Source organism: Taudactylus pleione, unplaced genomic scaffold, assembly GCF_031769625.1.
Source record: "Taudactylus pleione unplaced genomic scaffold, aTauple2 ptg000386l, whole genome shotgun sequence".
Taxonomy (NCBI): domain Eukaryota; kingdom Metazoa; phylum Chordata; class Amphibia; order Anura; family Myobatrachidae; genus Taudactylus; species Taudactylus pleione.
In genome coordinates this window covers 8,497,832-8,513,650 of record NW_028284787.1, presented here as the reverse complement: position 1 = coordinate 8,513,650, position 15,819 = coordinate 8,497,832, and the positions used below count along the sequence as shown (strand labels likewise).

The window sequence follows — 15,819 nt, the reverse complement described above, 5'->3', positions numbered from 1 at the left end:
GGAGCGCAATCTTCCGGCCATATCAGCGGTTTTCATCCCGGGAGTGCTCAATTGGGAGGCGGACTTTCTAAGTCGCCAGGACGTTCATCCGGGGGAATGGTCCCTGCACCCGGACGTTTTTCAACTACTGGTGGACAGGTGGGGTCTTCCAGAAATCGACCTCATGGCGTCCCGGCACAACAACAAGTTGCCGGTGTACGGGTCTCGCACAAGAGACGAAGGGGCGTCTCTGGTGGATGCTCTGTCCGTCCGGTGGACGTTCCGGTTCGCATACCTGTTCCCTCCGGTCTCCCTTCTTCCACGGGTAATCCGGAAATTCAAACAGGAAGGAGGGACGCTCCTGTTGATAGCTCCCGCGTGGCCCAGACGGCACTGGTTCTCAGACCTTCAGGGTCTGTCCGTGGACATTCCTCTGCGGTTGCCGCTACGACCGGACCTTCTGTCTCAGGGTCCTTGCCTTCACCCGGACCTAACTCGGCTGTCTTTGACGGCGTGGCTGTTGAGACGGCCATGCTGAGGTCCCGGGGGTTTTCCAGCTCTGTGGTGCGTACCATGTTACGAGCTCGGAAACCGTCTTCCGCGAGGATATACCATCGCGTGTGGCTTACGTTCTTCCAGTGGTGTCGACCGAGAGGTTATGCACCGCGGGAGTTTCGTCTGTCTCGGATTCTCGCCTTCCTGCAAGCGGGACTAGATCATGGGCTTCGCCTTGCTTCTTTGAAGGTACAGGTTTCGGCCCTATCTGTCTGGTTTCACCGTAGGATTGCTACAATCCCGGATGTGCGCACCTTTATGCAGGGTGTTCTCCGCATTCAGCCGCCCTTTGTTCCACCTGTGGCGCCTTGGGATTTGGCTGTGGTCCTGAGGGCTCTCCAAGGACCGCCGTTTGAACCACTGGGCTCAGTGGATCTTAAATGGCTAACAGCTAAGACTGTTTTCCTTCTGGCCATTGCTTCGGCCAGACGTGTTTCTGAGTTAGGGGCTCTTTCTTGTAGACCCCCTTTCTTGGTTTTTTATGGGAACAGGGCAGTGCTCCGCACTCGGCCCGAGTTTCTTCCCAAAGTTGTTTCCCAGTTTCATATTAACGAGGAAATAGTTGTTCCGGCCTTTAACTCACCGGGTCTTTCCGTGGGTGAGGCCTCTTTGGATGTTGTGCGGGCCTTAAGGACTTATGTTGACCGCACTTCTTCGTTTAGGAAGTCGGACGCTTTGTTTGTCCTCTTTGGCTTCCGTAAAAAGGGTTGGCCTGCTTCAAAGCAAACTTTGGCAGCCTGGATCCGTATGGCTATTTCTGAAGCTTATCTTCATGAAGGCCTACCGGTCCCTCCTTCTCTGAAGGCTCATTCCACTAGGTCTGTGGGTCCTTCGTGGGCAGCTCGACGTGGTGCCTCGGCAGTTCAGATCTGCAAGGCTGCTACGTGGTCTTCTGTCCATACCTTCGTGAGGTATTACAGGTTTGACACCTTCGCCTCTCAGGATGCTTCCTTCGGGCGGCGGATTCTCCTTTCTGCACAGGAGCGTCCCCACCCTTAAAGGATACTGCTTTGGGACATCCCCAAGGTATCCTGTGGATACCCTATGGACCCTGAAGTAGAAAATATGAGATATGGTAAGAACTTACCCTTGTTATCTCTATTTCTACGAAGTCCATAGGGTTCCACAGGACTCCCGCCCTGTCGCACCTGTGCTGCAGATGGGCTTTGCTCTGGTCACCGGTTTTCCGTCTCCCTCTGGTGAGAATGTGATTCTTGTATGTGTCCAGATCTTTGTTCTCTCTCTTCCTTCTCCTCCTCCGGCCTATGGCTTGGTAACTAACTGAGGTGCCTTGGCTCGGGGGCGGGGTATAGGAGGGGGACCTAGTGCATCCTGGGAGGCTGAAAGCTTAACTCTTTGGTGCCCTGCGACTGACGTCACACCTATACCCCAAGGTATCCTGTGGAACCCTATGGACTTCGTAGAAATAGAGATAACAAGGGTAAGTTCTTACCATATCTCATATTTTTGTTTTGGAGAGAGAAACCTAGTGTTCACGCTAGGTCCGGCACCGGGCAGGGTGCCAAACCTAGAAAGGGGCACTCTTGCGCATGCCTAAAAAGGGGGAGTGGTAACAAGGAAAGGGGCATGTGTTTAAGGCATGCCCCCTTTTCTTCACTCTTGGGTGTGCCCGTCACTTATGGACAAGCCGGGCTGCCCTTAAGCTTTCCTGTCTCTGTGAATAAATGCAGGGCACATGATCACTGCACCGGAAGTTTTCCCACCCGCGGGCCACTGCAGGTGGGGACCGCACGCGCCATGTTTTTTTCTTGTTTTTGTTTCTTTTTTAAACAGTACTTTTGTCATTTTCTCCACATAATCACCTCCTTCATTAAAGCATTTATCATATCTCTGTCCACGGGCATTAGAATCCCCTTGTTGTACTCGACCGCCTCCAGTCCATTGAACCAGTTGTTTACTGCAGGCTTCAACTCATCATCCCTTCCAAAACGTTTTCCGTCCAGGAACTCTTTGAGCTTAGTGAAAATTGCTTTGAGCAAGGTTTTAACTATAGGGTGGATGATCGAAAATTGTGACAAGTGATGGGCAACCCTGTCAATCTTCGTCATGCACGTTTGTTTGTCCATTGTTGAACATTTTACACCACTTTCTCGTATCACCATACACCGGCTTTAATTGACGACAAGTTTCGGCAGGTCTCGTTTGTTGCGCATTCAAGAATTAAATAACACTCAACACTTCACAGTCAGAGGGTTTTTATATTGTAGGGTTCATTTTAACAACGCCCAACATCGCCAAAAACAAGCATAACCGCACGCCACTCACAGAGCACTTGGAAAGCAAGTTAGGGAGACTGTCCAAACATGAATGTCGGAGAGTGAACTGCGCGGCATATGTGCTAAAATGGTATGAAGTAAAGTGATGCACGCCTATCTCTCACATTGTAATCATAAAAAAGCACATCAAGGATGACGCCTTTTACCTCCGTGACCTTTTTGCATCTGTAGTGAATGTCGTGATGTATAAGCCCACTATTATCCACATGGTTTGGCCTGGGTTGCTTCAGTACAATTTCAGCATCATGACTCTAGTTTGTAAATAACTTAGTGGGAACATGACTTGGGGCATATTTGTATTTACTAATTGGGAATTTCTTATCACTTTTTTTTTTATTTTGGCACGTATAATTAAGTCTTCATTCTATCACCCTGCACCTGTCACAACCCGTGCAGTTCCTCTTTCCTGCCTGGGGTGTTGCTCTCTGCTCTGGTGCTTCTAGTACACTCAGCTAATGCAACAAACTGCTGAGATACAGTCCAAAGTGTGCTAGAAGCACCAGAGCAGAAAGCGACACTCCAGGCAGGTAAAGGAACTGCACGGGCTGTGACAGGTGCAGGATGCTAGAGTGACACCAATTAAAGTATTCATTCTATCAAAGTATGTTATAATCTGCAAGCTATTCTTTATTTTATTATTATGGATTATTTATAGAACATTAACATATACCTAGAATACATGGAGAAAACTCATGCAAACACTGGGAGGACATAGGCTGTAATAATATGGTCAGAATCTGGCCCCCAGCCCCAGTGCTGTGTGGTAACATATCCCAGTAGTTTACAGAATTATACATTTATTCATGTAATTTATATATATATATATATATATATTCTCTTTTCTCCCACATGTAACCAGAGACTAGTAGAAAGCACAGGAAGATGGATGAAGCAGCTGGGGATTTAAAACAAGCTCTGCCTATTTTAATTGATGCTCTTCCAGTACATGTGCAAGTTCATCAAAAATCAAATAGGTTTGTACTGTGATATAATGCTTTTTATTTGAAATTTTGTCCTTCAAACTTCGCTTTAGTCAAAGAATGCTCTTTTTGCAGCAATTACAGCATTGCAGACCTTTGGTATTCTAGCTGTTAATTTATTGAGGTAATCTGAAGAAATTTCACCCCACGCTTCCTGAAGCACCTCCCACAAGTTGGATTGGCTCGATGGGCACTTCTTGCGTACCATACGGTGAAGCTGCTCCCATAACAGTTCAATGGGGTTGAGATCTGGTGACTGCGCTGGCCACTCCATTACAGACCGAATACCAGCTGCCTGCTTCTTCCCTAAATAGTTCTTGCATAATTTGGAGGTGTGCTTTGGGTCATTGTCTTGTTGGAGGAGGAAATTAGCTCCAATCACGCGCTGTCCACAGAGTATGGCATGGCGTTGACACTGGCGTTTTGTGGGTACCATTTAATGAAGCTGCCAGTTGAGGACTTGTGAGGCGTCTATTTCTCAAACTAGAGACTCTAATGTACTTGTCTTCGTGCACAGTTGTACACTGGGGCCTCCCACTTCTCTTTCTACTCTGGTTAGAGCCTGTTTGTGCTGTTGTCTGAAGGGAGTAGTACACACCGTTGTAGGAAATGTATAGTTTCTTGGCAATCTCTCGCTTGGAATAGCATTCATTTCTAAGAACAAGAATAGACTGTCGAGTTTCACATGAAAGTTCTCTTTTTCTGGCCATTTAGAGAGTATAATCGAACCCAGATATTCAACTAGCTCAAAGGGAAGGCAAGTTTTATAGCTTCTCTAACGAGCAAACCCGTTTTCAGCTGTGCTAACATAATTGCACAAGGGTTTTCAATGGTTTTCTAATGGTCCATTAGTCTTCTAACGCGCTTAACAAACATGATGTACCATTAGAACACTGGAACGATGGTTGCTGGAAATGGGCCTCTATACACCTACGTAAATATTCCTTTAAAAACCAGACGTTTGCAGCTAGTATAGTCATTTACCACATTAACAATGTATAGAGTGTATTTCTGATTAATGTCATCTTCATTGGAAAAAACAGTGCTTTTCTTTTAAAAAAAAGGACATTTCTAAGTGACCCCAAAATTTTGAACATTAGTATATGTATGTGTGTGTGTGTGTATGTATGTGTATATATATATATATATATATATATATATATATTCTCCAGTCAAAGCGAGGCGGCACTGTGCCATATTGTGTGCGATATTGCTCTACAGCTACGTCTGGGAGAGACTATACTGTGCGCTCTGCTGCACCCACTCTCCTATTTTTCAGGTCAGGTGCTGCAGGTTTATGTGAGGAGGAGATGGTGCAGGTGCTATAGACCACCAGGCCCTTCTAATGTCCCGGTCCTTGTGCAGGAACCCCCTTGGGCTTACTTTATCTCAGGTCCTGGCTACTATTGCGGGCCGCTTAACGGTGCCAGCTGTTTTCCCCTCTAATGGGGTTACCACAGCAATCTGTTTGTTTTTCCCTATCGGGGATTGCCACAACAGATTACTGCTATGCAGATTCCTCCTGTGACCCCGCCAGGGGTAGATGGTGGCTGCCTCTACTGTTCTACAGACTTGTTGCAGGAGGAGAAAGCCGCTAAGCCATCTAGGCGTCCTCTGGTGTCATCATAGTCCTCACAACTCTCTGAGATGTCATCTGATGGTGGAGAGATTGCGGATGTCTCTAACCCTGAGTCCCCTCCACTGGAGATGGAGACTCTGTTTGGGGTTACTGTTCTTGCTTTGGTGTGAACTGTAAGAGCTGTCTGGGTCATAGAGGATAACGAACCAACTCCTCTGTTCAAGCAGGCTCTGTTTGTACAAATAAAGGGCTACTTCTGCGGAATTCCCTTTACCGGATCAGTTAGTTGATCGCAGGGCTACAATCTGGCGAACACCCGGTAAGAGATATCTACCCTAGGGACGTTTGGCTGCCTGTTATCCATTTCCTTAAGGTCCTTGCACAAAATGAAACATCCCCTGCAGTGGCTTCACATGTAATATGGTTAATTACAAGTGCTACGTTACCTATGCCTTCCATTTCTTCCCTGAAGGTGGAGGTTTGCTGAAAGTCTGTATACCTTCCCTCAAATGTTTCTAGGCCTCAGAGGTTTTTTAGTTGGTAACATCAGAGATGCAGCCACACATGTTGGGAAGGCTGTTCTGGATATTAGTCTGACTTCCAGTGTGTCTGCAGCAGCAGCGGCTCGCTGTTTCCTGGGGTGGCATTCTTGGAGGGCAGATGCTGATTCCAAGAAAGGCCTACAATGCTTCCCATACACTGGAGAAGTATTGTTCGGTCCTGACATGGACAGGATTGTGGACATGTTGGCAGTGGTTAATTTTGCATTTCTGCCTTCAGCTGTGGATTCAGCTAAGCTTTGCGCCTTCTCCTTTCGATCCTTAGCCCACAGGTCAGATCTTCCCAAGGCCGTCAGTTTCCAGTAGGGCTGTCAAACCTACGAAACAGGCCTGGAGTACAAGACGTTCTCCTTCCAAGTCTGAGGATGAACCCTCAGCCTAATGGGATGGGCCTCCCTCTGGGGGATGCCAGGGTGGGAGGCCGCCTTCTTTTGGTCACCCAGTGTTTGTGTCGGAACACCGTAGACACCTGGGTAAAAGTAGTTTCTCATGGGACGACATGGCCTTACAAATCCAGAAAGCCGTACGATCCTTGCTTCAAGCAGAAGTCCTAGTACCGGTCCCTTTGCCCCAGAGGGGAACGGGTTGATTTTGAAAACTCTTTCTGGTTCAAAATTCAAACGGATCCCAGCCTATCCTCAATCTTAAATCCCTGAACAAATTCCTCAGGGTACCTTGGTTCATGCTGGAAACCCTACGCTCTATAAAACTGGCTATGGAACCTGGGGATTTTATGGTGCCTCTAGATATTCAGGATGCATGCCTGCATATTCCACTTGCTTCGGCCCACCAGCTTTTTCTCAGGTTTGCTGTACTGCAACAACATTTCCAGTTTCGGGCTCTGCAGTTAGGCCTATCTACTACACCTCGGGTATTTACCAAAATTATGGCGGTAATGGTAGCCCATCTGCAGCAGCAGGGGGTCTGCCTGTTACCATACCTGGATGACCTTTTACTGTTGGCAGGGTCTCCAGAGGGACTTCACCACCACCACCTACAGCTGCCTATATCTATGCTACAGATGCACGGGGGGTTAATCAATTGGAAGAAGCCCTCCCTGATCCCATCCCTAAAGGATGCTACATCTGGGAGCTCTGTTGGATTAACAACAGCAGTGGATCTTTCTGTCTACGGAAAAGATCTCCACTTTGCTGACGCAAGTACGCAGATGCCTCCACAGTCACCGAGTGTCCATCCACTCAGCAGTGCTGTTACTGGGTCCCTTAAGGTGCGTACACACTGGGCGATAAAGTGGACGACTGAACGATAACGATATCATTCAGTCGTTCACTATATCATCCATTTTATTATACCAAAACGTTGAACGATAACGACGATGCGTGTTCCCGCGGGTCCTTCGTCATTGTCGTTCATCGGGTAAACATGCAGGCCAACATGACGATATTGTCAGGTTGCTGCATGTTGGGGAATGGGGGAGCGAGCCGGGCACTGATCAATATCGTTAATTATATCGTTCAGCGGGTGTGCTCAGTATCATAAACGACATTGAGCACACCCTGCCAGGGACACACTAGACGATATCGCTCAGGGAGCATATCGTCTAGCGTGTATGCTCCTTTAGTGTCAATGTTCGACATGGTGAAATATGCCCAGTTTCATTCCCGGCCTCTGCAGAAATTGATCCTCTCCAGGTGGGACGGATTACCTCAACGGATAAAGCAAACGATGGTGCTCTCTCCGGAGATGCGTCTGTCTCTTGCTTGGTGGCTGCAGACGGTCCACCTCACCAGGGCCACCTTTTGGATTTCGGTCTGGGTCCTTCTGACAATGGACGCCAGTCTCCGAGGTTGGGGTGCAGTGGCAGGTCCACACTCACTTCAGACGGTGGAAAGCAGAGGAGTCTGCCCTGCCAATCAACATATTAACGGAGAGCCCGTGCAAGTTCAGAAAGACAACGCCACGACATGGCTTACTTCAACCATCAAGGAGGAACTCAACGTCAGGTGGCAATGACAGAGGTGTCACGCTTTCTGACATGGACAGAAGGTAATCTCCAAGCCATATCGGCAGTATTTATTCCAGGAGTTCTGAATTGGGAAGTGTACTTCCTCAGCTGTTAAGACGTGCATCCCGGGGAATGGTCTATTCTCCAAGAAGTGTTTCAGCTCCTAGTGGACTAGTGGGGCCTTCCGGACGGGGACCTCATGGCCTCCCGACACAATCACAAACTTCCAGTGTACGGGTCCAGGACACGAGACACCAAGGTTCTCTTGGTAGACGCTCTGTCTGGACCTGTTTCCTCCAATCTCCCTTCTTCCTCGAGTACTTCGGAAGTTCAAACAAGAAAGAGGCACTGTCTTGCTGGTGGCTCCAGTGTGGCCCAGACATCACTGGTACTCAGCTCTTCAGAGTCTCTCCATTGACACTCCGTTGCTGTTGCCTCAATGTCTGGACCTGTTGTCTCCAGGTCCTTGCCTTTACCCGGACCTTGGTTGTTTGTCTTTGACGGCGTGGCTCTTGAGTCATCCCTCCTAAGGTCCAAGGCATTTTCTGGCTCTGTAGTAAACACCATGCTCAGAGTGCGTAAACCAGCCTCTACCTAGATTTACCACAGGGTGTGGAACACCTGCTTTCAGTGGTGTCGTCCCAGAGGTTACGACCCCCAGGTCTTTCAGATATCCAGTGTTTTGGCTTTCCTGCAGGTGGGTTTGGATCTTGTTCTCCGCCTTGCCTCACTGAAGGTGCATGTATCTGCTCTTCCAGTGTGGTTACAGCGAAGGATTGCTCCTCTTCCTGATATTTGCACTTTCCTACAGGGTGTCCTTCGCATTCAGCCTCCCTTTGTCCCTCCTGTGGCACCTTGGGATTTGGCTGTTGTCTTTAGGGCCCTCCATTTGAACCCCTGGACTCAGTGGATCTGAAATGGCTTTTTCTGGCTATTGCTTCCACCAGAAGAGTGTCAGACTTGGGGGCTCTTGCTTGCCGTTCCCCATTTCTTGTCTTTCACCAGCACAGGGCAGTGCTTCAGACTCGCCCTGGCTTCCTTCCTAAGGTGGTTTCTAGTTTCCACGTTAATGAGGAAATTATTGTACCGGCCTTTAATTCTCCAGACCTCTCGACAGGTGAAGCCTGTTTTGGAAGTGGTATGTGCCCTCAGGATTTCTGTAGACCGTACCAGTTCCCTTCAGAAGTAAGACTCCTTGTTTGTCCCTTACGGCTTTCACAAGAAGGGATGGCCAGCCAATAAAAAAAACTTTGGCTAGATGGCTTCGAATGCCGATCTCTGTGGCTTACACTCGTGAGGGTCTTCCAGTGCTGCCCTCTGTTACTGCTAATTCTGCTCGGTCTGTGGGTCCTTCATGGGCAGCTTGCCGTGGTGCCCCGGCTGTTCAGCTTTGTAAGGTGGTCACGTGGTCTTCTGTCCACACCTTTCTGAGGTATTATGCATTTGATACCTTTGCCTCTCAGGATGCTTCCTTTGGGCTGCGGATTCTCCTCTCTGCACAGGAGCGTCCCCCACCCTTAACGGGACTGCTTTGGGACAACCCCAAGGCCTCCCTGTGGAGCCTATGAACCCTGAAGTAGACAATGAGATATGGTAAGAACTTAACTTTTGTTATCTCTTTTTCTAAGAAGTCCATAGGGTCCACAGGGCACCCACCCTGATGCACCTGTGCTTCGGATGGGCTTCGCTCTGGTCACCGGTTCTCCGTCTCCTTTTTGTGAGAATGTGATTCTTGAGTGTTCCAGACTTTCTTCTCTCTCTTTTTGCCTCCTCTGGTCTTTGGCTTGCTACGAAACTGAGGTGCCTCTGGCCCAGGGTTAGGGTATAAGAGATAAACCCAGTGCATCCTGGGAGAAAAATTTAACTGCGTGGTGCCCAGATGACTCCGTCACCTATACCCCAATGTCTCCCTGTGGACCCTATGGACTTCGTAGAAAGAGAGATAACAAAGGTAAGTTCTTAACACATATCTCATTTTTGGTGTATAACGTGTTTACTATATACATAATTGAAAACAGGAGAATCTCTCTGGCTTTGAGAAGGGTACTTTTAAATTATGAAAATCTTGTTGTGACGCTTCCGCTATGCAAAACTAGTTTGTTTTTTTTGTTTGTTTTTTTTAAATCGGCATAAAAATATATTGCTTTAATTTTTTAGCCTGATTTTTAACTTCTGATACAGTTTTTAAATTATTTTAAACCATTATTATTCTTTTTAAATTATTCCTCTACCCATTGTTGGCTACAATAGTGACAACAATTTTGTTATTATTTACATTTCTTTTATGACAAAAGTGAGTTGCATTATGATGCATTAATCTAACTAATAAATTATTAGACTGATTATCAATTTTTTGTTGGGTCTTCACTTATTTGCCAATTGCAGCCCTTATTTCATGTTTGAGTAAGAGGGTGTTTGCTCTCTTTTATTTTAAGTGGTAACACTGCCTTTACAGTCCTATATTGCTTGGCTCCTATTTTTTTGGAGAGTAAGGGAATAGTTTTGCTTAGCAGAGGTGTCAGAATGAACTTTCGATCTATGAAGTACCCATCTCAACGCTGGAGATACTCTCCTGTTTTCAGTTCTAATCCCTTTGGGATAAGGTGGGAAACCCACTATTTCTTCATACATGGCAGAGATTGGGTACCTGTTGTTGTCACCCCTACGTTCATTTTTACATGCATAATTGGTAATACTTGATCTTTGTACACGTGCGCATTTCAGTCTCAGAAACCTGGCGCACTTGCACACTGTGGGCCTAATTCAGAGTTAGGAGCAAATAAAAAAAAAAAAAGAAATGTGTTCTTTGGGAAATGTGCAGAGATATATAGATGGGAAGATGTGTGACCTAGATTAATTCTACATTTTAGATTAAAAACCCCATGGTTTGTAAAAGGAAAAAACTTGCTCCTTGTTTTATTTATTTGCTCGTAACTGAATCAGGCTCTAGATGACTACATAGCATGCAGTAAGGCACTGACACACTCTGGGGGCAGTTCAATTAATGCCCATGAATGTGATTTAGTGCGCTCCTATACTGCATACATAGTAGACCCTAAATTGTGTATTTTAATATGCATCCCTATGGGGCTGTAAACTAAAGGACACATTTTACGGTGGATTTAGGGTGCAGTTGCTAGCGTTCCAACAAAACATTGCAGGAATTACCTGCAATTCACTCCTAATTGAATTGACCCCTCTGTTCATAGAGAGTCTAGTAATTGGAACTCTGCTGAGTTCAAGTAAATACAATGTGTAATTTTGTTCTTGGTGTTAAAATATTCATGTGACGCTAGCCTCAATTTGACATTACATTTTGTATAGGCTTAAGCACATTATACTTAACACGACTTATTTTTTTTCTTGTTCCCCAAATTCTAGCACTGCAAAAACCGAAGATGTAAGGGGTCATGTTATGCAGTTATTAAATAGACACAGTGTTGTGTTTGGCGATTATTCCTGGACAGAGTTTGATGACCTCTTTTTAATGAAACATGTGAATTCAGTGGCTATTGTAGATACTGAGTTAAAGCTAAAAGACAGACAGGTAAGACATGATACTACTGCAATTATGTGTTTCTAATTGTTTCAAGGTATGGAGAAGTCCCATATTTTAATTATGAGCATCTTTCTCTGTTGTATATTAGGGCTGCAAACAGAAATCCACAAGTCTGGTGGTATTGTAAGTGTGGCATGCAACCGCACTTAGTTGCACCACAAGTAATTTGCACCTAATTAGATTGAGCCCAAGGGCTCTTTGCCTTCATAAAGTTACTTTACCTATATGGAGCAAAGCTTCACAATTTAGCTGTAATATTTATTTTTTTATGCTGAGTGCACAATTCTTTACGAATTTAAATGCTAAATATATTCATATTACCACTCAATATGAATGTGCTAAAACAATTGGGTATAGCAACTCAGTACTGTGAAATGTTTTGATGCGCTCTACTGTACATGTATAAAAGGGATGCAGTCTGGATACTGACGGGCACAATCCTGCCTGCCGATATCCTGACACTGGCAGCCCGACGGGACTAAAGATAGGTGTCGAAATCCCGACGCCTATCATTAGCCCCACCAGAAAATACCGACACCCAGCATACCGAATGAAGGTAAGCCGGGTGTCTTAGTGTCTAGCCGCTGGCATTAAATACCGATTCCGTCTAGATACCGATAGATGTTACCTAACCTGATAAAATGATTCAGTGAGCCAATGTAATATCAATTGTAATTGGGAGCTATTTTTGTTTTTGTTGTTCTGTTAATTAAAAAACAGTTTGGTTTAGACTCGCAGGTCTATCACAGTCCATAGTAGTCCTCAGCCTTAACACTTTTAACACTGCAAATATATGCATTTGTATGTAAATGTTTTTTTACTTTTCTAAAAAGAAAAGTGTTCTGTAATATAATTGCTGTTTGTTTGGTTTCATAGAGTTTCTGGCTTCTGTATTGGCATGTTCTGTATTCATTTATTTTTTTGGCAGGGGGATTGCCTGAATATGTAACTACACATATGTACTTGGACCAATGAATAGTGTACAGTTATTTTTTATTTTTCAAATACAGTCAGGTGCATAAATATTGGGACATTGACAGAATTTTCATATTTTGGCCTCTATTCACCACCACAATGGCTTTGCAGTTAAAGCACATCTTGTTTGTTTAATTTCAGACTTTCAGATTTAATTTGAGGGTAATTACATCCAAATCAGGTGAATGGTGTAGGAATTACAATGGTTTCTGTATGTGCCTCCCACTTTTTAAGGGGCCAAAAGTAATGGGACAAACTAAACAATCCTAAATCTAACTTTCACTTTTTAATACTTTGTTGCAAATCCTTTCAGGCAATTACAGCCTGAAGTGTGGAACGCATAGACATCACCAGACGCTGGGTTTCATCCAGGGTGATGCTCTGCCAGGCCTGTACTGCAAATGTCTTCAGTTCCTGCTTGTTTTGGGGGCATTTTCCCTTCAGTTTTGTCTTCATCAAGTGAAAAGCATGCTCAATTGGATTCAGTTCAGGGGATTGACTTGGCCATTGCATAACATTCCACTTTTTAGCCTTAAAAAACTCTCTGGTTGCTTTTGCAGTATGCTTCGGGTCATTGTCCATCTGCACTGTGAAGTGCCGTCCATTGAGTTCTGAAGCATTTGACTGAATATGAGCATATAATATTGCCCGAAACACTTCAGAATTCAAAACACACACTGAGGAAAATCCTCACAAAGGCGCTAATGTGACTGACAAAATAAACTGTTAAACACAAATAATATGAATAAAATCCCACTTGAATCATAACATGTGATTACTGTAATGGTAGCAGCTACTAACGGATAAGGAGCTTGGCGCTTATCAAGTGTGGTTATAACAGATACAACAAAGAAGAAAGAGCGCTGACCATTAACAGTATCAGTTTATTGATGCCAACAATTCACTATACTATATATACCAATATGAATTGCTGGTCACATAGACCTAATCACAATATTACAAATATAAATACAAAGATCAATAGATGAAAAATAGAAAATAAAAAGCACAATATACGAAATCACTATTAAATACGCTGCACTTAAATGACCCAATAGAAATAATAACCACTAATATAGTAGTGGTACTATGCAGCATATGTACATTGGAATACACATCAAATAAAACAGCCTCAGGCGCCTGAAGACCTAAATAAAAATGCCCTTCTGTTAAAAAGTTAATGAATGGTGTTCCACAGCCAACAATTAAAAATTCCTTGGCATAATGTCATAAAAAATATATTGATAAGAGATAAGTATTCCTTGGTTCTCTCTTATTCTCAAAGATTTAGTTACGAGGTAAAATATTAATGAACCGGATCAGCAGCAAACGATTTGCAATGTTGCAAAACTAGCAACAGTCAATAGGCCAGCCAGCTGAGTGTAATAGGCCAGCCAGCTGAGTGCAGTGTAACCTTAGATTGAAACAATGTGCCGCATTTAATGAATAACATTAATTCAGCAGAAAGACTGAAAGAAGTTCCATATTCTTTTAATCAATCAGAGTAATTCAACATAACCGGCATGTAAAGCAACTCCCAGGGTAATTATTTGTATTTACCCTCCGTATAGGGCTCAATTCCACTAGTAGCGTGGAAGAAACTTTTGGGCTAAGGCTTCTTAGATAGATGCAGCTTACCGCTACCACATGGGGAGACTCCAGAGGTACAGTTCTTACTCCGGGTCACTGTCTGGAGTGGGGCGTAAGCCTTCGGCTGCTGTGCCGCGGTGTACACCAGGTGCCAGAGCACGTTGATTGGCTGCCACGCTGGCCAGATAATAGCGGCTGTAGTCCAGTCTTTGAAGAAGTTAAATAACGTCACGTCCTAGGCAGTGATGTTGAAGAGGGTGGAGCTTGATGCGTTTCTCAGCCATGGCAAAAAGGGGCTGTTTCCTCAGAAGTACTCCCCCTCAGAAACTCCTGTCTTTTTATACACACTCCTTCTGTCAATCAGGGAGATTATTTGAACCTGTTGTTCACCTCACTTATTAACCTATTCATATGAGCGAACCTGGTTCTTTACGGGAGATATATAGATGATTTATTTTTTGTTTGGGATAGGGATGCACATTCAGTTACACACTTTATTGAATTTATTAACGATAATGAGTTCAATTTAAAATTCACTAGCTGTTGTAATGATACCACAATTAACTATTTGGATATTACGGTCAATATTGTCGTTGATAAAATCTGCACTTCTACTTATACAAAAGATGTAGATTGCAACAAGTATCTTAACTTTAGGAGTTGTCATAACAAGAGCTGGAAGAGAAATATTCCTAAAGGCCAATTCCTGCGGATTCGCAGGAACTGTTCCAATACGGATGTTTTCCGGGATCAATCTAAGAGTGTTTATGAAGCATTTGAAAAGCAAGGGTACCCAAGAGCTATATTAGACAGAGCATTAGAGGAAGCTAGTCAAATAGAAAGAAAAGATTTATTGACAAAAGGAAGACCTTTAACAGATAGGGTTCATAGTAAGAAAGTACTGGGAACAAACAACATGTCTTTGGCATTCATTATGAAATATAATTCCTCTGCCAATGAAATCAAGAGGATTATTAATGAAAACTCTGCACTTCTTAAAAGGGATAGACTTCTTGATAAAGATTTGGAAGGTGGTTGTAAAGTGGTCTTTAGGAGGGCTGAGAGCTTAAAATTAAAGCTGGCTCCCAGTTCTTTGACGAACCCGAGAATCCCTAACAAAGAACCCTATTTAACTTGGTTGGAACCAAAGCCAAAAGGTTTTTTTAAATGTGGGAAAACAAAATGCCACGCTTGTGATAATGCAGATCACAAGAGTAGTATTGTGACCTCTTACTGATAAAAGTTCTTTTAATATAGACTCCTTCCTAAATTGTCAATCTAACTTTGTAATCTGTTATTTCACGTGGTTGTGGAGTCCAATATGTAGGGAGAACCACCCGTACCCTAAATGTTAGATTTTTAGAACACAGACGCTGTATGATGAAAAATCTTAAAACACATAGTTTACCAAAGCATGTTTCTAAATGCCCCCAGGGTGATCTGAAGAATATTAAAATCGATAGAACAAATTAAACCAACAATAAGAGGTGGTGACAGATTTAGGTCACTATGTAGAAAAGAAGCTTTTTGGATATTTAAACTTGACACTCTAGCCCTTAAAGGGCTCAATGATACAATAGATCTTAATGGAGTTTAATATTAACCAGTTATAGTAGTCTGTCTTGTGTGTTTGAAATTTGGTGGGAGGTGTTTTTGGGTTGTTGGATGACTCCAGTTCCCTGGGGGACTGGTACCTCATGCACCTGCACCATTTCTGGTTTTTCTGTAGGGGCCTAAGTGTTATCTGCCCCGATATAGTCCAATATGGACATAATCGAC

At 44.2% G+C, this 15,819-nt stretch overlaps 1 protein-coding gene across 5 annotated transcripts in view; it reads left to right on the top strand.

Annotated features, from left to right (window-relative positions):
* TRIP13 (thyroid hormone receptor interactor 13) overlaps positions 1–15,819 on the top strand; it is a 186,248-nt gene that overhangs the window by 25,840 nt on the left and 144,589 nt on the right. For 4 of the 5 annotated variants that reach the window (XM_088445698.1, XM_088445697.1, XM_088445701.1 and 1 more), the window contains exons 2-3: positions 3,691–3,805; positions 11,298–11,463. In XM_088445698.1, coding sequence (XP_088301824.1) covers positions 3,714–3,805; positions 11,298–11,463 — 258 coding nt within the window. In that variant the 5' untranslated portion in view covers positions 3,691–3,713. Of the gene's footprint in view, positions 1–3,690; positions 3,806–11,297; positions 11,464–15,819 lie in introns of those variants that run through there. The other variant, XM_088445702.1, reaches the window with a different exon arrangement.